Source organism: Rousettus aegyptiacus, unplaced genomic scaffold (genome assembly GCF_014176215.1).
Source record: "Rousettus aegyptiacus isolate mRouAeg1 unplaced genomic scaffold, mRouAeg1.p scaffold_m13_p_14, whole genome shotgun sequence".
NCBI lineage: Eukaryota > Metazoa > Chordata > Mammalia > Chiroptera > Pteropodidae > Rousettus > Rousettus aegyptiacus.
The window spans coordinates 40697202-40718403 of record NW_023416289.1 but is presented as its reverse complement, the minus strand read 5'-3'; the positions used below and the strand labels follow the sequence as shown (position 1 = coordinate 40718403).

Here is a 21202-nt window from a genome sequence, read left to right as displayed (position 1 = left end):
TCATTTGCACCTGTGTGATATCTAAGATTAGAAGCCCACCTACCAATTCCCAGTTCAGGGCAAAGGGCTTTTAGTCAGTGGAATTCCGCCTAGCAACCCTTGGCGTTATTGCAGTCAGTGGGTTGATTGGGTAGATTCCGGAACCTGGGGACCCATTTCCTTTTACAGTTCCCCATAAAAACCACAGAGACCGGTAGTTTGCACTTGGCTGATGTATTTGCATAAAGCCAGGGAGAACAAAACAGCAGGGACAGCAGTAGTCTAAGCTCACTGGCAGTAGAAATCCCATTTCTGGAAAAGAGAAACAGTGAGGAGGAAACCAGCAGGTCAGACCAGCAATTTTAGCAGCAGGGGCCAGGTATGGCCACACAAGTGCTATGCAAAATAGCCCAGAGCCCTCTAATCTTTGCATTTCTCAGCTAAACTGGGACTTAGAAATCACTCCCTATTTTGCAGATGAGAAAACTGAGGCAGGAAACTTGTCCCAAAGCACACAAGGAGGCTGCTGGGGAGCAAAGGGTAGGAGTATCTCTGCCCATCATCACAACCCAAGGATCCTCCCTCCAGATCCCTGCCAGCTACCAAGACACTCACATCTGTCTTCATAGTGACTTTGCCAGGTTTCAGAGTCTGGTCCTCACGTACAACGCTACTTGGGAAGTAGCCCAGGCGAGCAGCCAGGTCTCCATAGTAATCTCCCTGAACCTGAGAAAGAGGAGTTAAAAGCCAAGGTCTCGGAAGATGGCAAACCCCAGCCTGCTGAAGACCTTTGCATTAGCTCTTCTCCCTGATCTCTGCATGGCTAGCTCCATCCTTATCACTCCCAACTCAGCTTAAAGTCACCTCCCTCACCATCTGTAGTTACCAAGTCATTCTATGTATGTTAATTTTCAAAGTAGCACCTATTTGTTGATTTTTGATGGCTTATCTCTCCTTCCATTAGAATAAAGGATTATTCGCTGTTATAACTTTAGTGTCTAGAACAGAATTTGGCACCATAGGAGGTACCCTGTAATTGCTAAACAAAGTAAAAATAGATGGCAATAGCTCCCCCCCCCCACCAAATCCATTTCAGTCCACTCCCTCAAATGTTCCCTTTATGTGGAAAATTAGGGCACGCGCCCACTCTGGACCCATACGCCTTCCTCCTGTTCACCCAAAACTCACACTGCCTCCCCAGAAGAGCCGCCCTCGGCCCTTCAGCTTGGAGAAGACATACACAACTTGGCCCCTGTGTATGGTCAGGAAACGGCAGTCAGGGGCCACATAGTCCTGAAGGGCCACAGCCATGGAGATGGGGTCTGGGGAAGGAACAGAAGGGAGTGACAGCACCCTCCACACAGGCTGGCGACCCAAGCCTCCCACCTCCCCCCGCCCCCAACTCTTACAGCTGCATTCCTCATCAGCACACAGCTTCCGTTCAGCCAGTTTGGGCATGGCGCGGCCCCCAACACTACATCCTGGGAAGGCAGACAGCAAGATGAGAACACCGAGAAACACCCCGGACCAAGCCATCATGGGCTGTGAGAGTGGCCAAGGAGAGAATGGGGTCTTGAACTTCCTCCTGCCCTCCTCTCCAGCAGTACAAGAAAACCTGTGTTCTGGGTCTTGTCCCCGCCCTAAACCAGTCATAAATTTCGTCCACACCACCTAGAGGCTGCTACCCAGCCAGAACCATTTCAAAGGCAGGGTGAGGGCTGCCCGCCCAAAGAAATGCCCGGATAGACCCAAAGCAGCCCAGGCCACTCCAAGTAACAGCTACCCCCTTAACAATCAGAGGCCAGGACAGGGAGGCAGAGATATTCAATTCCATCTTTTCCTGAGTCTGCTTGGGTACCTGGGCCCCTCTGCTGTCCCCTCCAGGGACAGAACCAGAGAAGCCAGTATGGAAAACCACCTTGGAATTTCCTGTGCTGAAGGGCAAAACAGACAGCCCTTTGATCGCCAGAAACAACCCCAGCTCTCAAGTGCCAGAGCAAATTTTTACACGTGGGGCCTTAGGCTAAGCAATGCCTTCTTCGCCACCCTTTATCCTCACAAGCCACTTCCTGAGTGACCTGGCCTCAGCTTTTTCTCCTCTTGGAGCCTCACCTTCCTCATTTATAAAATAAGAATAAAAGCTAAAAGTTACAGAATCTTCACCATTTTATGTTTTATTAATTCGAATGGATATGGAAGCATAGAGCCTTAAGGAACTTGTCCAAGGTTACAGGGTCAGGAAATGACAAGGCTAGATTTGGCTCCAGGCCCATATTGAGCTGGGGAGTTCACTTGCCCAAGATCAGAATGAGAAAGTACAGAATTCGAATACAAGTCTCACTTCTAAAATTGTGCTTCAAATAGAGATCCACTTGCTGAGATCATTCTCCTGAGCCTCTACCTCTTTCACCAGGCATTCTCACCTCTGGGATGGCAAGTCCCAACTTTTTTTGGTGGTGGTGGGGGTGGGGGAGGTGGAAGAGTATAAACTCACAGAGGTTTGGGGTGGGGAATTCACCAGGGGTGACTGGGCCTAAGCCATCTCTACATACCTAACACCCAGCTCCAAGTTCCATGGGAGCATCAAACAGCTCTACGTGAATGTCATGTCAACTCCTCCAAGGGGGCTTTCCTGGGCCACCCAGTTACTGTTCCCCAGCCCCATTCCCGTCACTCTATGACATATTTTGCTTATATCATAATACAGTATTTGAAATAGTGTGTCTATTTTTTTCACCACTGAATATCATTTACCAGGAACAGTATTTAGCACATAATAGGTACTCAGCAAGTATCTGCTGAATTTACTGTTTGCTAAATTCCTGGAAAGGGGGGTGGCCAATACGAACAGTATCACAGTAGAGTATGAACAATATCACAGTATTAACATAGAAAGAGTCCTCTTTACACAGCAAGAAAATGACTCTAACCAATGTACTATATACTTGAAACTAAAAAAAAAACAAAAAAAAAGAGTGGGTGGGGAAACAGCTAGGAAGTCCCCTAGGCAGTTGGCAAATATCAGGATCTGCTGACCATAGCACCTGTGGGTGCCAGTGTGGTAGACGAGATGTTTCTGCTCGCCATCTGTGGTAACTGTCTTTTCGTGAGGCTGGCAGCCCTTTCTCCTTCCAATCCTTCAGCTCCTACAAGGAGAAAAGTCTGCATTTGGTGCTACAAGTCTCACCACTTCAGTGATGTTCCTCTTTAATGGAAAGCAGAGCAAGGGCAGGCTTGGGCTTAGATCCTTGGCGAAAAAAGAATATCCAGAAAATTTAACATAATGTCTTACTGTATTTATTTTTGTAGTTAATGTTCTACTTCTGGCAAATGACCTCATTTTCCCATCTATGTGGTATGAGGAAGCCTTTTAAACAATATTTTTTTGAGTCAATTTAAAATTTTCAAGATCAGGTGTGTGACAGACAGCTAAGGAAGGTCCCCCATTCGATCTCCCCTTATCAATAGATTCAGCTGGGAAATATGACTGTCCAGCCAGAAACTACATTTCCCAGCTTCCTCTGCAGCTGGGAGCACTGAAGAATTTGGTTCAGCCACCTGCAAGGCTTCTGGCTGGTCAATGGCCAGCAAGGGAGGTCTGCTGTGTACAAAATGGCCACACTCTGTACCAGCATCTGGGCAGTAGCTTCCCGCTTGGGACCAGGTCAATTCGGGCCTCTGGTTAGCAGCAGTGGCATCTTCCTCTCTAGACTGCAGTTCAATCAGGGGTTGCAAATTTAAACTCAAGTGTCTCAAACCCAATGATTTCATGAGCACCCAATCCCCTTTTCTTTCTTCCTCAAGTATCTAGAGTGCTTGCTGTGGGGCTGTTGCAACAACAGGAGGCACTTTTGCAAAGATTAGAAAAAGGAAAAGAAAAACCTCTTCCTTGACACTCTATCACATTAGAAAGTTATTAGAATAAACTCAAGTCTACAGAGTGAATGGTGCGCCATTAAAGATGGCATCCTTATGCAGTACAGAACCTGCCCAATGGTACAAGGCAGTCTTGGCCTCGATTTCCTGCATTGAATGCTGACTGAGACAACACAGAAATCTGCCAAAATAGTGCAGGTGACTTCAGCTTGGACAACATTAGTTCATACTCTTTGTGTTTTCCCAAGGTTGCAAACTCCACATGCTGAGAGGTCCAAAAATTCAGACTCTTCTTAAGTGCAGAAAAGGGAACACGGACAACAAAATAAAAATGAAACATGGCTGTGAAAACCAAACATCAAAAAAAAAATACTTTAATTCCAACCTAACAGCGCCAGGTGCAATGTCTGGGGACAGACTCTGGGTACAATGCTGTGTGACCATTCACTCACACACGCAGCTCCAAGAAGGCCCCCAAAGGGGACTTACCTTCAGGGGGCTGAGCCAAGGGGAAGAGGGGAGGCCCCCAAACAGGGGGCAGGGGCAGGCAGGGGATAAGGCGCTACTTCTTGGCAAAGGAGATCTTCATGGCGTTGTTCTGCGTGATCTTGAAGCCCTGCAGGGCGTCGCGAGCAGCCCCGGCCTGCACCTCATTGTCAAATTCCACAAATGCAATGTCGTGCCGCCCAGGGACCAACCGGACCTCCTTGAAGCCAGGGAACCTAGGAGAAGGGGACAGACCTCAGGGATCTGGAACTGGCATGTCCTCCTAACATTCTGGCGTCTGGTGGGACAGCCTCAATAACAGAATTACTGGGCCCAAAATGTGCATAATGCCAAGTTGAAAAACCCTAACGTAAACAAGTGCACATAATGTAAACATGTTATCCAATGAGAAATTCTAACATGAACACCTATGCAACCATAACCCAGAGCAAGAAACAGAACTCAGCTTCCCCCACCTCGCCTCCTTCCCTTATCATAACCCGCCCACCTCCACTCCAGAAATAACCACTACCCTAACTCTTAATAACTGTTTCTTTAATTTCCCTCTCTCGTTCCCTACTTCCTTCCCCATTAGGCAACCAGCCTCGTGTTGACTGGCCTACCTTTTCTCCATCAGTCGTCTTATGAAACGTGTATTGTTTTGTTTTATAGACGTGGTATACACGTGGCACTGTTTCTGTTTTACCCAGTACCTCAAAACTTCCTCTTGATACTATTACAAAGAACCAGTCCCCGCACTCTCTCCCCTCTAACCGACGCACAGCACGCCACTGTAGCACTGTTTGACCTCTCCCTTTGCCCAGGCTGCTGCCAGCCTACTCCCCACCAAGACTGCTGCGAGCGATGGCCCGTTGACACTCCCTGGGACTCGTGTTAAGAATGTCTTTAGGCTACACAATCAGAAGCAGAGCCATCAGGTGAGTGCACACCCCCTGATGTCACTGAACGATGACTGGTTACCCTTTGTAATGGCCGCTGTCTACAACCCATCAACAGGGAATGGGGGCTCAAAGCTCTCCACCTCCCACTTGCCATTTCAACCAGCTGAATTCTGAGGCCTGTCCCCATGGTGCCACCTCCTGGCCATCACCCTCCAGTCCCTGCCTGGCCACAGGCCCCACTTACTGGTTGAAAAGCATGGACAGCATGAGTTCGTTGGTCTCCTCCGGCAGGTTGGTGAGGAACAAGATGTGATTTGGCGGGTTTTCTGAAAGCTGCAGGGAGAGACGGGAACTCATGAGTCTAGTGGGGGACCCACTGCCCTCCTGCTTTCCACCCGTAACCCAACCTGAATCCCTTCTAGCCATTCACCCAACAGCCCGTGTGTCACAGCCTGTCCCCCCACTCTGCACCCTCTAGACTGAGCCACAAGAAGGCACTGCTTGGCAGAAGGTCGCTGAATGAACCAAGATGCTGGCCACCACTCCATCCTCACACTGACCTCCCAAAGCTTCTCCAACACACATGCCAATCCCTTGCTGCCCCAGGGCACCCTCCTCATTGTGGTGAGGTACCTCCTCAGGGAGGCCTGCTCAGACCATTCAACTTAACACAGTGCTCCCACCGGTGCCCTTCAAGTCCCACATTCTAACTATTTATACAAGACCCCGGGAGGACCAGATACTTACAGGCTGGGCAGGTGGCATCTGGCCCGGCATAAGCTGCTGTGGGGGCATGGCCCCCGGTGGGATCTGGCCAGGTGCAAGGCCTGGAGGTGGGATCATGCCAGGGGGCGGCATGTAGGGAGGCTGGCCCGGGATGTGGTGCATGATGCGGGGCGCCTGAGTCATCGGCGGCATGCCCTGCAGAGAGAGCAGCAGCTGGACTGAGCTGGCCGCCAGCAGGTGGGAGGAGGTGCGCCTGCGGTCTTGGCAGGAGGCACAGAGGAGAGTTGTTAGAAAAAACTCAGGGTGTGAGAGACAGAGAAAAAGACCCAGGCATGGAAAAAGTTGAGAAAAGCATCCAAAGAGACAAAGGACACCCAAGAAAGACAGATGAGGCAACACAGATCCACGGTAAAGGCGGACATCAAATCATAAAGATAAAAAAATATTTTCTTAATATATAAAAATCAGTCAGTATAATATAATTTTGTTTATAGACACATGAACAACAACAAAAAAGACTGGTAAATTTTCAAAACGTTACCTAAAATTGTTAACCAAGAGGAGTGGAAATAAACACTATAATGAGCACATTGTACTTTCACTTATAAAAACAAGCTTTAAGAAAAAGCAAAAGAAACGGACCCAGAGACCTACAGAGACAAAAGAAACCGACAGACAGCGAGAGATGGAGATGAACAGGGATGGGCAGGACAGGTGCAAAATGAAATGGGAAGGGTGGCAGTAAGGGGAAGAAAAAAACAGTTCGATAGCACACAGCACTGAGGGGACAGGGCTGCCAGACCTGGAGTCACACCTGAAGAGTCAAAGTTTAGGGTAAGAGCAGGGAAGCTGGACAGTAACCGGGATATCATTGTCGATGCCAGACAGTGTGAGTTGGCATCAGTGGATGTAGGACAAATACACTGTAACCAACCAGAAAAATGCCACATGGAGACTTGGAGACCTAAGAGTGGGTACAATTCAACCATCTTTCCTTTCGTACTTTGTGCTTTCTGTATCCTGTTTAGAAAACAGGATGTTCCCACTTTTCATGCCCTCACCAAGGTCATGAAGACGGTTTTCCTGTTTTCTTCCAAAATCTTTATTGTTTTAGCTGTCACGTTCAGATGTATGATTCCTCACAAATTAACTTATATGTAGTTGAGGCAGAGCTAATTTTTTCCTTTACAGGTAGCTAATTGGTTTAGCATCACTTACCAAGAAACAAAGTCCTTTTGCCAGAGGACTACAGCGGTAGCTCCATCATACAGTGCGGAACCACACAAACGTGGATCTGTTTCCAGACCTTACTTTGCCCCACTGGCCCATCTGCCTACCATTATGCCAATACCACACCACTCTGCCCTCTGACAGCAGGCACCCAGCTTTATTCTCGCTCGTCCTGCTTTGCCTTTCCACCTTTAAAAAAAAGTCTTGAGATTTTGATTGGGATTGTGTTGACTTCTTAGATCATTCTGTTAAGAACTGGCACCTGAACAGTAGGGAGACATCCTACCCATCTGCTGAGGCCATCTCCAATTTCTCTTAGCAGTGATCTGTAGTTTGACAGAGCGAGAGAGAGAGAGAGTACGTGCGCATGAGCGCGTTCAGACCTATTTTTCATTTTGAAGTCTACTTGTAACTACCATACAGAAATAGATCTGACTTTTTTCCATACTGACCTTTTATCCAGCAACCTTGCTAAATTAAATTCACTTATTAATCCTAACTGTTGATTAGTAACTTCCTCTGGATTTTCTGCACAGACAGCAAAATCAAGGTCAAGGAGAGAAAACAGGAGACTTGAGACACAGAGAAAGAAAGACCCTAAGGAAAGAGACTGGCATTTAAGTGGAGAGACCATCGTCTAGAGGTAGGTGCACCATCTCTCTAAGGATATGGTGGGTGGGTGGGTGTGTACCTGCGCGCGAGGGTGAGGGAGGGGAATGAATCCTCAAGCAGAGACCCCTCTCCACCCTGCCCCAAACCAGGCATGGGGCAGGAGGAAGACCTGGTGATAAGATGGCCCAGCTTACCGGGACAGGCCCTGGGACAGCCCCCACTACAGGGGCAGCTGCCCCGCCCTGCACAGCCTTCTTGGCAGCCGGGGTCTCCTGGCTCTTGGGCTTCCTCTTCTCTCGTTTGCGGTCCCGCTCCACAAAGGTGCCTTTCATCTTGGCAATAATATCCGAGTCAGTCTTGGCGTACTGGATGCGCTGCCAAAAGACAGAAAGATTAAGGGAGTGGACTCTGGAGCCAAATCGCCTGGGTGCAAAAACATCTTACCAGGAGCTCAGTGAGTAACATTAAAAAAAAAAACCACTGGGCCTCAACATTCTTGTCTGTGAAATGGGATTGTGTATTTCCCACTTCAAAGAATAACTGTGAGAACTATATGAGTCAAAGTGCTGTGAACAGTACCTGATACGTAGTTAGTGGGTTCTGGAGATTTTAAAGGGAGGATGGGAACAGCCCTGAACATCAAGCCAAAAGTGAAAGCCCCAGGTAACAAGGCTGGGACAGGAGCACTCTGCAGGGGGTTTATAGTTATCCCCATGTTTATAATAGCATCTAGTACCCAAAGCTAAAATCTCATTCACTTGGCTGTTTACGGACCTTCTGCTCGCTCTAGGGGGACAGCAAAGAGCAACCACACAAAAGCCCTACCCTTGTGGAGCTTCTTCAGTGGGGAAGAGAAAATAAAGATTAAAAAGTGAACTGCAGAAGTATTAAGAACTGAAATTTTCAGATAGTAGGGCCAGGAAGGGACTTGGTGAAGTGACACTGGTGTAGAGACACAGAGAGAGGGAGGGAGGGAGGCTTTCGTGACACCCAGGGAAAGAGCATTCTAGCTTAGGAAACAGCCATCAAAGAGCTACCCTGTGTTCAAGGAGCAGCAAGGAGGCCAATGTGGATGCAGGGGGAGGAGACAAGGTCACAGAGGCCAACAGGGGACCCTGGGGACTTTTGTCTTTTCTTGAGAAAGCCAGGAGCTATGGAATGTTGTAAGCAGGGGAGTGTCTCGCAAGGAGCACTAACAGCCTGTGGGGAGCAGGGGTCGAAGCAGGGAAACTGGCGGGCAGGTCGCAGCCACAGTCCTGCCAAGACTGGAACTGGGTCAATGTCAAGGAGTGAGAAGTGGGTAGCGGAGTGAGTGTTTTGAAAGACTCCCTCACAAAACTCATACATTCCTGAATACTTGATATGGTCCAAGCAGTGATTTGGGAAGAAAAGCAGGGAGGAGGGTCAACACAAAAAGATGTATTGGTTTTATACCTCAAAAGCTAATTCCTAGCTGCTCCAGAAAAGTAGCTGGAAGATGTGGCAACTCCAGGCTCAGACCCAGAAGAGACAAGACAGAAGTCAAAGCAGTGGAGAAGAGAGGGCTCTGATCTTCAGGGGTCCACTGTCTTCCGCATGCCCTGCCTCCTTCACGGAGGTCACCTGCCTGGGATACCTGTAGGCCCTGACACTTGCTGTCATCTCCCCAAAGAAATTGGTTCATGGAAGCACATTCCAACCAGGTCAAAACTGAAAACGAATTAAGGGACAAGGGAAAAAGCCTGAAGAACTACAGATGTTTGACAGCAGTGTGGCAGGAACTGCAGCTCAGCGCAGGGACTGTAAGCCACCATTTACCTCACAGATGGCAGCCCCCTCGGGTATCCACCTGGCCTTGCAAACATCTGCAACCACCCCCCTTCTACTCCACAATCTTGGCCTTGGCCCCAGCCCGACTCCTCCCACCTGGGAGATGGACCCAGTCCCAATCTTCCCTCTCTAACTCACTCTATCCGAAAGCCACAGGCATCTCTTAAACCCTTCCTCAGCTCCCCAGCATCATTGGAGTCAAGTACACTTTCAGGACAAACTCCAGCCTCTTAGGACATTCTGACTTTGGACACGCTCTCCAGGCCATGCCCTCTCCACCACCTTCCACCCTTCACTCCAGGCAAATGAACTGGATTCGCTCCCTTAACTTCATATGCTCTCGATTACCTCCAGGCCTTAACCCACATGGTCCTTCTGCCCACCACTCTTTCACCCTCTCCTCTCTGGCCAACTCTTCTCTTTCAAGTCTCACCTCACCCAGAAAGCCTTCCTCAAACCTCCAGCTTGGACGAGGTGCCTCACCTAACTTCACCCAGCTCTGTGCACTTCCCCCATCCCTGCCCTGACCCCTCTGGGTCATTACCATCTGGTGATAAGCTTGTCTCTCTCACAACACTATGGGTCTGAGAGGGCAGGGCTGGGGGCTCCCTTCGTCACTGTGTGTTCCCACACCCCAGTACAATAAAGATGAGTGCTGAGGGACAGCAGAAGAAACTTCCATCCTTAAGGGACAGATGACAGAAGTCCAGGCCCACCCCGTCTCCTATAGTACTTCACACCCGTGCACCTGCATGCCCACCATGTCCAAACTGCTCACCATAGGCTTATCGTAGAAGGGGAATCCCTGCATGGAGCGCAAGGCATTGGTGGCGCTGCTAACTTCCTTGAAGATAACAAAGGCCTGGCCCCTCATCTTCAGGCTCCGTGACACCAGGATATCCAGGATCTGGCCAAACTGGGAGAAGATGGCATACAGGGATTTCTTCAGCTCTGCAGCGGGGTAAAAAAAAGACCCATGGGTGACTAGAGGCCTTGGTACCACGTCCTGGGTCTTACACATCCTCTTTCAGAGGAAAGTACAGCCTGATAGGGAAACCATTAGCCAACTGACAGAATACCCAGAATTCCATGGGTCAGCAATTCTTCAAGAGCCAGCAATAACAGAAGCAGCCAAGGACCATTTAAATGGTGGTGATGACGCCTCTCTAAGAGGTCAACAGCAACAGTTCCCAGCCCACAGGGTGGCTATATGAGGAACACAAGTCACATATAAAAAGACAACAGCAAATGCTCCATAAATGCAAATGCTTCTTTCCTTGTCACTATGACCTGTGCGATGTGGCCCTAGCTGACTTCCCCAACTTCATCTCTCCCCACACTCTACATCACTCACCTCCCAATGCTTTCTCAGGCCCATCACACCAAGCATGCCTTAGGACCTTTGCACCAGCTGCTCCATCTACCGGGACCACCTTTCTCCTGGGCGGCTGCCTCCTTCTAGCCAGCCAGGTTTCAACGGAAACACTTTCCCCTCAGAGGCCTTCCCTGACCACCCTCTAGCTAAAGAAATGTCCCCTCATGTCACCCCTCATACTCTGCTTTTCCTTCATGGCATTTTCCACCTCCCGATGTTTGTTTACTTGTTGTCTAGCTCTCCTTCTGAAGAGAAGTATTTGTTTACCACAGTATCCCCATGCTCGGTGCAGGCTCCAGACCACATACTTTTCCAAAAACGCTTGCATGAATAGATACCATTAAATGCTTTAAAGAAAAAAGTTACTAAATTCTTGCAACCACCCCATGAGGGAACAAATGTAACTGTCCCAATTTTACTAACATGAAAACAGGCTCTCAGATGATTTGGCACTGGCCCAGGAGTGTCCCAAGCATTCTGGGAAGACCCTGTAGAACTGCGACCCAAGCTCTTCTGAACCCAATACCACTACACCTCACTAGCAAACTGCTCCACTCGACAATTGGAACAGTACCAATCTTATGCAAAGAATGTATCTGAACTGAAGATGCTTAGTGAAAGATACTAGGAGAGAGAAGAAAATGTGTGTGGGTGTGAGGAACAGAGGGAAAGCAGAGGTGTTTTTAAGGAATTGGCCAAAATTCTCCTGTTGACATTTCTGGGTTGTTCCCATCCTCCATACGCAGGAACTCAGTTTGGGGCCCACTCTCTCCACAGCTGGCAAGATCTTTTACAATTAACTTAGTTCCTTTCCTGGTTCCCTATGCTCTCAGGACGAAGTCCAACACCTCGCCCGGCCCACAAGGCCCCATGAGCCACTGGAAAATTCTCCTTGAGTCAAAGGCCACTACACCTTAGGTGCACACACAAACTATTTCTACTTCCCAGAATGCCCCAGATTCATTCATCTCTAGACATTTGCACATGCTGGTCCAGGTTAGGAACACTTTTCTCCCTCAACATAATATAAATACCCTTCTCAATCTGTGGTTTGGAATCTGTGTATGCAGAGGGCTGACTTAGGTTAAAGAAGGATTTTCCACTACGTGGGTAATCGGAACCCCCAACCCCTGTGTTGTTGAAGAGTCAACTGTACTGCTTCCTGGAAAGCTTTTCTAAAATATCTTCTTTTCTATGAAACTCAACCAATCCCTCTTTCTCAATGCCCACTCCTAGCCCTGTGCTTCTCCCAAAATCATGGCCCTGGCTACTCTGTGTTATCACTGTCTGGCAGTCCTTCATTCCCACTGGACTCGTGGCTCCATGAAAGCAAGACCAGGACTGTCCTAGTCACCAGTGTGTCCCTAGCACCACAGAGTATTGCCTGAGCACCACACTAAAAGCATATAGGGGATTTATAGAGCTTATTTTGTTTTCAACAGCAAGTTTACTGATAACCTCAAGCTTAATCTCAGTGAGTTCCTTTGGTTCTCCCCACAATTTTATTGAGGTAATAATTACAGTTAACGTTTATCCAGCCCTCAACTGCTAGGTACCAATAAAAAGTACTGCAGGGAGACTTAGCTAATTTAATCCCCATAACATCCATGCAAAGAAGGTATTAGGATTTTGCCCAGTTTTCAAATGTAGAAAATAAGGTTCAATAACAGTGGTAAGTTGCTGGGAAAAAAATGGAAAAGTAGATTTGATGTCAAGAACTGAGTTCAGCAGAATTCCACACTAGTGATCTCAACCACTTTTATTTGCTTTGTGACCCTGGGTAAGTGACATCATCCTGAGTCTCAGTTTCCCAATCTGAGATAAGGAAATAATAGTTCCCACCTGCAGGGTTGTGAAAATAATATAATCAAGACACATATCAGCGACTGGTACTGTGTTAGTCATTGTTATCATTGTGGGCTTATCACTAAGATCATGACAGTGGTGACCAAGCCAGTCCCAGTTCCTGCCTTCATGGAGCTCACAAACCAGTGAGAGAGCTCTATGACAGCCCCCAAAAGATCACGGCCTGTGAGGCGAGGAAGGGTACAAATCCAGGGCCAATAGGAAGTGAGTCGCATGCACTTGAGGGGATAGGAAATAGGGAAGGCTTCCTGGAGGAGGGGTCTCACGAGCTAAAACCCTGAAGGATGAGCAACAATGAGCAGGTTAATGGGCAGAGTGTAAGACGACCTGAAGGAGTGTTAAAGCCAAAGGAAGCAGTATGCGCAAAGGCCGAGGTGTTAACATTTTGCCTGGAGAAGGCTGAAGAAGTGGATGCAAGGGATGGAAAAGGGGCCGACTCATAAAGGATATCCTGGATTCTGGACTCCCCCAAGAACTCACCATCCTTCTTGATCTTCTCATTGAGATTGTTGATATAAATAGTGTGGTTGGGGCGGGTCTCAGGAACTGCCATGGTGTGAGGTGCTGAGGTAGGGCTGAAAGAGGAAAAAAGGTAATTTCAGCCTCGGGTTTCTCTAAATCCTTTATCTCAAAGTGAGCTTAACGGGCTGCTTAGGAATCTTCCTTCAAAGAGGAGATCAGGTAAGATAGGGAACAAGGAAGAGGGGAGCAGAACTTGGGAAACAAAGCGAACGCACAATACAGCCTCTCCTCCCGCGTGGTGAGGAAAATCTCGAGAGGTTTACTACGAATCCCACGATGCTCTACGAGACTTAATAGGCGGAGCGTCCTGAATGGCGATTCCCATTGGCCCACGAGCGCAAAGTCGGCCCAGGAGAAGGAACCCGGATGTAAAAGCCAGTTAATGAAAGACAAACCACCCGGCCTCGCGCGACGGGAAAATAGTTTCCCCGCATGAGGCGCGGGAAGACCCGAGCACCAAGAGCCCCGCCGGCCAGACACCAAAAGCCGCCTGCGCCCAAGATTACTCACCAACAGAGCCGCAGCTCCGGCAAGTGGCTACTACGTTTCTGAACGCCGATCACAACGCTTCCTCTCCTGGCCCCGCCTTTGTCTTGCAGCAAGCCAACCCCCACGCGGAAATTTGGTAACTTGACCAATGAGAGTAAACCTTGCCCGATCTCGCCAATCAAATCTTGGCCCAGTACATGCCAATCAATCTCACTCCAGAATTTGCCAATCAAAACGGCACTTAGGTTCCCGCCTCGGCAGAAAGGCTCCGTCCATACCCCGCAAGCCCGCCCTCTCTGGAGCGCCCGGGGCTACGCACCAATCTGTGAAGGCTGCGCCTCTTTGCCAATCCGGACGGCTTGCTCGGCAGCCTTTTCCGGAGGCAGTTCCTTAGAAGCCCCACCTCTCCCACGGCTGCCTTGCGTTCTGTCACGTGATCACCAAAGGGGGCGGGGCCGCGTGGTAGTCTGACCACATGACAAGGGAAAGGGTGTGTGTGTTGCGGTCGCCATTTTGCGGGAAAGGGAGGTGGGGTACACCGTGACTTCGTTCCTGTTCCAGCGGTGTCGCGCCTCCCGGTGGCCTCCGATGTCCGAGCCTTCCCTTACCTACAGACTTCTCGTTGCGCTCTGATTCCAGGACCTTCTTCACAACTAGGACATTTTCCCTGCCAAGGGTCTTTGTGACCTCTTGACCTCACATTCAAAGGTCAGCTCGAAGGTTCCGAACTCGGGCCTGGATTTTGAGGGACCGAGCCTATTTCCTTACCTAGTCTTTAGCTCTGGACCTCTAAAACCCACCTTTTAGGCTCCTCACCCCAGGTCTGAGCCTTCATATCCCAAAATTGACCCCCAAGTTTGCAAATCTAGCCCCGGTTAATAAATTAACTCTTACTAAATTTCCTTAAACTTTGAACACAACTACATACCACAAATCTGGTTCCAGGTTAAAGGACCCCTGCCCCGTTAATCCTCCCAATTGGAGTCAGCCCCAATTCCTGCTCCCGTGGTTCCAAATTTTAGCCCTGGTTCTTTCAGTCCTACTGCTCAGTCCCCCGATTTCAGAACAACACTGAAACCTTCAGAATCTCCGTCCCTGAGACCAACCCATTTTGGAGGATCCTTCTTTCCTCCATCCTTCGTCCCATGCCATAGGCTCCAAAATGATTTCTCCATGCTCTACCCTAGAGACTCCAAACCTTCCAAGAACCCTTGCCTCCCAGGCCCCCATCATTCCAACTTCTCCCCTACCCCCACATCTCCCCAGCTTAACCTCTCCATCCTCTTACTCCACTCTACGCGCCTCTATTCCCCCACCACCCCCGCTGCCACCCCCACCCCCTGCCACGGAGGCTGCTCCCCTTCATGTCTTTGGCCTGGAGAAGAGCCACCTTCTGAAGGAGGCCTTGGAGAAGGCGCGCCCAGTCCCCAGGAGCAGAGAGGACGTCAAGAGGCTCCTGAAACTGCAAAAGGACCGGTAGGGTGTTCATGCTCCACCCCACCTACCTAGGGTCTCTCCCAGTCACCCGTCCCGATTCCCCAGATCGGTTCTGCCATCTTTTTTGGGGGTTTCCCATTTCGTCAGAGTCAAACAGCCTGACTGCTTTGGCCCCCTATTTAGACTCCTTCAGTGGTAGTGTGCCTTCAGCCATGAAGAAAGATCCTGTCCTCATAAACACCTAGTCCAGTGCAAGAGACAGAGATCCCTCCCTCCACCAGACTTAAAACCCAGAGTGGTCAGAGGGAGTGCCTGCTACAGGCTAGGAGTCAGTGGGGCCTGCCTGGAGAGAGGACCCCGGGATGCTGCTGAGCAAGTCATCAGGTCTATGGGGTGAGAGTAAGCAGTTTGTGCAGAGACCCACAGTAAAATGAAGATAGGTTCTTTCTAAGGCTCTGTAATGTTTAGTGGGAAAGAGGAAGTGGCAAACATGGGGTTTCATGAGCAGGGGCAGGGGGAGCATGTGAAGGAAGGTGACTGTCCTGAGGGCACCAGGTAGCCATGGGAAGGCTTAGCTCAGGGAGGAAGGGGAGGAGGCTAGACCTGGCCAGGGCTCTGGGGACCTAGTTTAACGATTACTGGCTAAGGGGAAGAGAAAGAAATGACTAGCCCAGACTGATAAGAAACTTCTAGCTTTCTAGGCAAGTTGATGATAATCTACCCAAAATGCCCCAACTATAGTGAGACAAATTTAACGCAAATGAAAACACTTGTCATTGCATGCCTAGCATATGTCCAGCACTGTTCTAAGTGTTTTTAAGTACTTACTTTATTCTCAGCAACTCTGTGAGGTAGGAGCTATCATCTCATATTCCAGATGAGGAAACTGAGGCTCATAGAAGTGAAGTCGCTTAGCCACAGTGGTTACTAGAGATCACAGTTTGGACTCTGGCCATGGGGCTCAATGCTTTTAACCACGATGTTGTGATGGCATCTCTTTTCATCAGCAGAGTAGCCCCCCGCACACACCAGCCTTGCCCTGTCACCGGCCTTGGAATAGAAATATAAGTGTATCTCTCTACCTGTCCTGTGTCCTGGACAGAGGAGGAATGAATTGAAATCGCCAAAACTGTCTTGAGTGGCTTCCCCGTGGATGGGGCGGGGCAGGCATACAAGGGCTCTTTATCAAGGTGATTTCTAGGCCTAGAGTGTGTTACCTGGTTTTACTCAAAACTGAGTTAAGGGACATTCACCTTATATAACAGCCTGAGACTTAGGCTTAAAAGGGAAAATTCAGAGTTCAGGTATAGAGACACTTTCAAGAAATGTTCTCAAATAAAGCGCTCTGGCTCCTAATTTGCGAAGCTTTTGCACATCTGGTTTTGACTCCTTCAATTTCCAAGAGGAGGAGTGGGGAGCAGCTGGTGGAAGGGTCATTCCCTCTGAGCAGATGAGGAAACAGGCTGGAGTGGAAGTCCTCAGCAGCGTGAAGTGGGTCAGTGACCACTCCAGGAGCTGCCCTTGGGCCTCAGGACGGCCAGACCTGTGTTCTGTCCTCACCATCCCTTGGCACCCCAACTCCCAGCCAAACCTCAGGGGGGACTCTAGGAGCTGGTTCCCAAGTGACTCAAGTGTGGTTCTGATTCAGTTTCAGAAGTGACTTGCAGTGGATCCTCTTTTGTGCCGACCTGCCCTCCCTCATCCAAGAAGGCCCTCAGTATGTGCCCTGATCCAGAACCCCAACCCGTTGCTGGCCACGTACCCCAACCCCTGCCTTTGTTGTGCTTTATGAGGGTTGACCTGGGAGAGTGGGAGGAGTTGGTTCATCTCATCCCAGGCAGCCTGGAGAGAGGACCAACAGGAGGGGACAGGAGGGGAGGAGTGATGACCAGTTCCGGTCCTGGGTACATGAGTAAACAGAGTTGGACAAATGAACAAATGAACGTGGTCCATCATCTCTAACTCCACTTTGGCACCTACTCCTTCTGGAAGCCCAGGTGACATCTCCTACCCTTCCACCCCACTTGCAGCCCTCCAGCCCTGGGCTCAGGCCTTGGCCCTCCACTTGCCCATGAAGCAGAGTCAGGTCTCCCTACCTGGCCTGGGAGAGGGGAGGGGAGCTCCACAGGGCAGTGAAGCAGTTCCCCACACTCCAGTGTCCAGGGCGGAAGGGCCCCAGTACAGATAAGACTTACAGGTTGAGAGGCCGGCTCGTTCCTTTCCCCCCAGGTGCGGGCTGGTGGCCCTGTGGATGGCAGGCACTCTCCTGGCGCCCCCCAGTGGCACCCCCTTGCAGAGGCTCGTGCAGATGGCCATGGAGAGAGGCTACACAGCCCAGGGAGAGATGTTCTCTGGTGAGTTGGGTGCAGAAGGGTCACAAGCTGGGCATTCTTTACCAGGAAAGGACTGGAGAGGCTGGGTGGCACACTGCCAGGTATGTGGGGGACCTCGTTCCATTCCTTTCACACCCAGTAGAGCAGAGTATGACAAGTAGACTCTGGAGCCAGACTGCCTGGGTTCCCAGCCTGGCTCTGTCACCTTCTGCTGTGTGGCCCTGGACAAGCAGCTTACCCTCTGTGTGCCTCACCAAAGAGGTGTTGGTGTCAGGGTGAGGTACAGAGGCATCTATCCCAGCAAGCCCTTGTCATAGCACCAGGCACACAGCAATCCCTCACTCTGTGTCTGCTCTGTCCCTGCAGTGGCTGACATGGGCAGGCTGGCCCAGGAGGCACTAGGATGCCAGGCAGAGCTGCTCTGTGGTGGCCTGGGCAGTCCCAACAGAGACCGAGTGCTGCAGCACCTTGTCGCTGGACATCCCTTGCTCATCCCGTATCCTACGGCAGGAAGGGAGCAGGGCCGGGTGGAGAAGGGTGGGCCCCGGGGCTATACCGCAGCTTTGGCCTTAACTCCAGCACCAGATATGATGAAGACTTTAACCACGAGCCATGTCAGAGGAAGGGCCACAAGGCCCACTGGGCAGTGAGCACAGGTGAGTCTTCTCTCTTGCATCCCTGGGCCCCCACCCTGGATCTCCACGGCACCCATCACCACTCCTCACATTCTCACCCTTGTACTGGCACCTGCCCAGTACCCTCAAGGAAGGGAGCAGAGCTGGGTTATCCCTGTCTCCACAAGGTACTGGGCAAAGGCCTGGCAGGCGGCAGGTGCCTCAGTGTCTGCCACTTGGGGTTTCCACAAACAAGCTTGGAGTGCGGACTTTTTGAATCAAACAGTCTGGACTCCACGCCCAGTCCTGCTACTTCCAGGCTCTGACTCTGGGCTTTCATGTGCCTATCTGTAAATCGAGGCGACAGTAGTACCCACCTCATAAGCAAAGCACAGAAAAGTCTTCTAAAAGTGATGCCTGGCACGTTGCCTGACTCCATGTTAGCTATGAGCAGCATTGTCATTCCACCTGCCTGGAAGAAGGACAGGTTTGTGCACATCAGGTAGCCTAGATCAAGACTCTGTGTCGCCCCCTCATTGCTCTGACCTTGAAGCCTCCACTCTGAGCATCTCCGTCCTGACCAGCTGGAGACGATGGGTGACAATGTTTGCTCTGTTTCATGTCTCTTCTCCCCCTTCCTGTGCTGACAGGCCGTAGGAGGCAAAATGCCTGCAGCTCTGGAGCCAGACAGTCCAACTTCAAATTCTAGCCCAGCTGTGTGTCCACTGGCCCCTGCTGACTTCTCTATAACATGCAGCTGAAGGCTGCCTACCCAGGAGGGCTGTCGGGGGGAAAGTGCTCAGTGAGCTCCAGCACCTCGTCAGGGCTCGGCTCCCACTCACAGCATCCCTCCCTCTTCACAGGGGTCCTGCTGGGTGTACAGGGTGTGCCCAGCCCTGGCTACGCTGAGGACCCCGAGCTGTCAGGCCTGTTCCACCCCATTCCCGGCATGCCCTGCCAGCTACCATCCCTGCCAGAGGAAGACTTAGCAGGAGCTGTCTACCTTCTCTGTAAGCAGGGCAAGAGTTGGTACTACCAGCTGTGGGACTATGACCAGGTCCGGGATAGCAACATGCAACTGATGGACTTCTCGCCCTCACGGGCCACCGATGGCCGGGAATACGTGGTGCCTGCTGGCGGAGTGCGAGCTGGCCTCTGTGGCCAGGCCCTGCTTCTCAGACCACGGGACCCTAGCCACTAGTGTGCTGAGGCCCTGAGCCAGAGCAACAGGGCCCAGACCCCAGCTTCTCCCTTTATGCGACAGCCTGAGGGTTTGGGCTGGATCTTTTGAAGACCTCCAGCCAAGAAATCCTGCATGCAGGGCACCCCCAATCCATCCAGTCTCAGGCCTGGGCATCCTACCGCCACCCCCAAGCCCATCCCCTTAGCACTGAACACCAATTATAGAGGCTGGTGTCTGAGCCAGAAGCCTGACAGACGAGCTCCCTCTCCCAGGGGATACTGATAACAGCTCAGACCCCTTGTCCCGTCCACACCACCTGAATGTCATATCCATCTGTTCCTCACTGGTGACCACCCTCTTCTAAACCATTGTCATATCTCTGGACATCTGCAAGAGCCTCCTCACAGGGCCCCCTGCTGCCCTTTAGTGTCTGTTGACATGGGGCCAGGGCCAAGGGAGGGGAAAAAAGCAACCCTGGTCTTCCTGCAACCCTCCAGAGAAGCTTCTAGCAGCTACTTGTTAACAGGATAGGGACTAAACTCCCAGCTGCAGCTCACCTCTCCTCATCCCAGGCTGTTATGCTTTCTGCCACCAGCTAGCCTACCTTTCGGGTCCCTGGTGCACCTCACTGCAGCCCTGTGCTAAAGGTAACTGCTCCATTGTGGGAGAGGAAGAAACTCCTTGTGAGTTTCTTCTGGCTGGATTAATAATTACATCTATGTGAAACAGTAACAGGAGAAAATAGCCAGATTTAATACACATGGAAACCCACATACACAAGAGAAGCCCCTCTTGAGAAGTTCCAAGACGGAAAATGAGGCGTATGTGCCATTTTGAGCTAAAGATCACCTTGGGGCTGAGGAAAGTAAGAGCTGAAATTAAATTAGAAGTTTGTCCTGCCCTATGGATAGGTCAAAAAAGATTAGCTCCGATAATCTCAGGAAATTCTTCAAGGTAGTTAAGGGAGGGTGAGAGGTTTCCAACAAGCCTTCAGAATCTTGGTTACCTTTAGCTCATAATCTACATGCCACAGAGTCCTATCTTGGGTGACTTGTTCTCAACCCTTCCACCAGTTTGACTCCACACCACTTCCTCAGGGAAGCTTCCCACGACCAGGACAAGGCCCCACCACCCACCTCTGTTCTGTTTGAAAACCGGAAGTATGTCTGAGAGCAGGTACGTGTGTGCCAACCTCTTTGCCCAAGTTAACTTAAATCCTCCAATCCTGTAAGGAAGGTACTAGATCCCCGTTTTATAGATGGAGAGACAAGGCTTGGAGGACTGCAGTCACCGGCGTAAGGTCACATGGCTTAGCAAGTGGTGGGGCCAGGATTCAAACCAAGCAGCTAGTACCTACATAGGTAACAGATTTAGAGACATCTAAAGGGAAGAACAGTCTGGGTCACTGCTGTGTCTCCAGTGCCCAGCAAAGAGGTTTAGAGAGACTGCAAGCCAAGTGTTTCTAACCACAAGTGGGGAATCCATCCTGGACCCCAGCCCCTCCACCTGTGCCAACCCCTCCCAGCTCTGACACTGGTCAGCACTCTGGCGCACTGTCCTGGAACCCCTGAGGGCAGGGCTTGGCACTGTCTTGGTCACCACCATATCCCCTGCCTTGTCCAGCACAGAACCAGGCACAAGAAGCAGCTCAGTGAACTCTGAGCCTGTGTCTCCACTCCAAACTGGCTACCCCACCCCAAACTAATGCTCAGATTATGAGTTTCGAGCCCACACACCCCCAGATGCAGAAAGAAAAATTGATG

General features: G+C 50.5%; 3 protein-coding genes across 11 annotated transcripts; 1 reads left to right on the top strand and 2 right to left on the bottom strand.

Moving 5' to 3' along the window:
- Positions 1–197: 197 nt before the first annotated feature.
- Positions 198–1662, bottom strand: MIA (MIA SH3 domain containing). 2 transcript variants are annotated; one of them, XM_016166799.2, is made up of 4 exons: positions 1389–1632; positions 1168–1301; positions 595–705; positions 198–291 (listed from the first exon to the last, which is right to left on the bottom strand). In XM_016166799.2, exons 1-4 carry the CDS (start codon positions 1630–1632, stop codon positions 268–270), a joined length of 513 nt encoding a protein of 170 aa, XP_016022285.1. In that variant the 3' UTR covers positions 198–267. The 2 variants fall into 2 exon arrangements, with proteins under 2 accessions (XP_016022285.1, XP_036087574.1); XM_036231681.1 differs by having other exon boundaries at positions 1168–1662.
- Positions 1663–4204: 2542 nt separating this feature from the next.
- SNRPA (small nuclear ribonucleoprotein polypeptide A) lies at positions 4205–13995 on the bottom strand. Of its 2 annotated transcripts, none has more exons than XM_016166797.2 (7): positions 13599–13665; positions 13342–13436; positions 10399–10571; positions 8006–8185; positions 5991–6164; positions 5488–5576; positions 4205–4577 (listed from the first exon to the last, which is right to left on the bottom strand). In XM_016166797.2, exons 2-7 carry the CDS (start codon positions 13412–13414, stop codon positions 4418–4420), a joined length of 849 nt encoding a protein of 282 aa, XP_016022283.1. In that variant the 5' UTR covers positions 13415–13436; positions 13599–13665; the 3' UTR covers positions 4205–4417. The 2 variants fall into 2 exon arrangements, with proteins under 2 accessions (XP_016022283.1, XP_016022282.1); XM_016166796.2 differs by lacking the exon at positions 13599–13665 and adding an exon at positions 13894–13995 and having other exon boundaries at positions 4214–4577.
- On the top strand, positions 7806–21200 carry CUNH19orf54 (chromosome unknown C19orf54 homolog). Of its 7 annotated transcripts, none has more exons than XM_036231676.1 (7): positions 14118–14580; positions 15257–15348; positions 16958–17026; positions 17539–17663; positions 18009–18138; positions 18228–18298; positions 19120–21200. In XM_036231676.1, the coding sequence occupies exons 4-7, from the start codon at positions 17561–17563 to the stop codon at positions 19455–19457; spliced, it is 642 nt and encodes a 213-aa protein (XP_036087569.1). In that variant the 5' UTR covers positions 14118–14580; positions 15257–15348; positions 16958–17026; positions 17539–17560; the 3' UTR covers positions 19458–21200. The 7 variants fall into 7 exon arrangements, with proteins under 7 accessions (XP_036087570.1, XP_036087569.1, XP_036087568.1 ...); XM_036231675.1 differs by having other exon boundaries at positions 15224–15348; XM_036231677.1 differs by lacking the exons at positions 14118–14580; positions 15257–15348 and adding an exon at positions 7806–7842.
- Positions 21201–21202: the final 2 nt, after the last annotated feature.

Excerpts from the sequence above, each read along its gene's own strand:
- SNRPA (XM_016166796.2), bottom strand. The coding sequence starts at position 13,414 with ATGGCAGTTCCTGAGACCCGCCCCAACCACACTATTTATATCAACAAT. Across the intron at positions 8,186-10,398 it reads CCTTCTACGATAAGCCTATG|CGCATCCAGTACGCCAAGAC; the intron begins GTGAGCAGTTTG and ends GTCTTTTGGCAG. Across the intron at positions 6,165-8,005 it reads CTGTCCCAGGGCCTGTCCCG|GGCATGCCGCCGATGACTCA; the intron begins GTAAGCTGGGCC and ends CTCTCTCTGCAG.
- CUNH19orf54 (XM_016166793.2), top strand. The coding sequence starts at position 15,035 with ATGATTTCTCCATGCTCTACCCTAGAGACTCCAAACCTTCCAAGAACC. Across the intron at positions 17,027-17,538 it reads CTCATCCAAGAAGGCCCTCA|GTGCGGGCTGGTGGCCCTGT; the intron begins GTATGTGCCCTG and ends CTTTCCCCCCAG. Across the intron at positions 17,664-18,008 it reads CCAGGGAGAGATGTTCTCTG|TGGCTGACATGGGCAGGCTG; the intron begins GTGAGTTGGGTG and ends CTGTCCCTGCAG.
- MIA (XM_036231681.1), bottom strand. The coding sequence starts at position 1,632 with ATGACTGGTTTAGGGCGGGGACAAGACCCAGAACACAGGTTTTCTTGT. Across the intron at positions 706-1,167 it reads GGCTCTTCTGGGGAGGCAGT|GTTCAGGGAGATTACTATGG; the intron begins GTGAGTTTTGGG and ends CCTCTTTCTCAG. Across the intron at positions 292-594 it reads AAGTCACTATGAAGACAGAT|AAATGGGATTTCTACTGCCA; the intron begins GTGAGTGTCTTG and ends TCTCTTTTCCAG.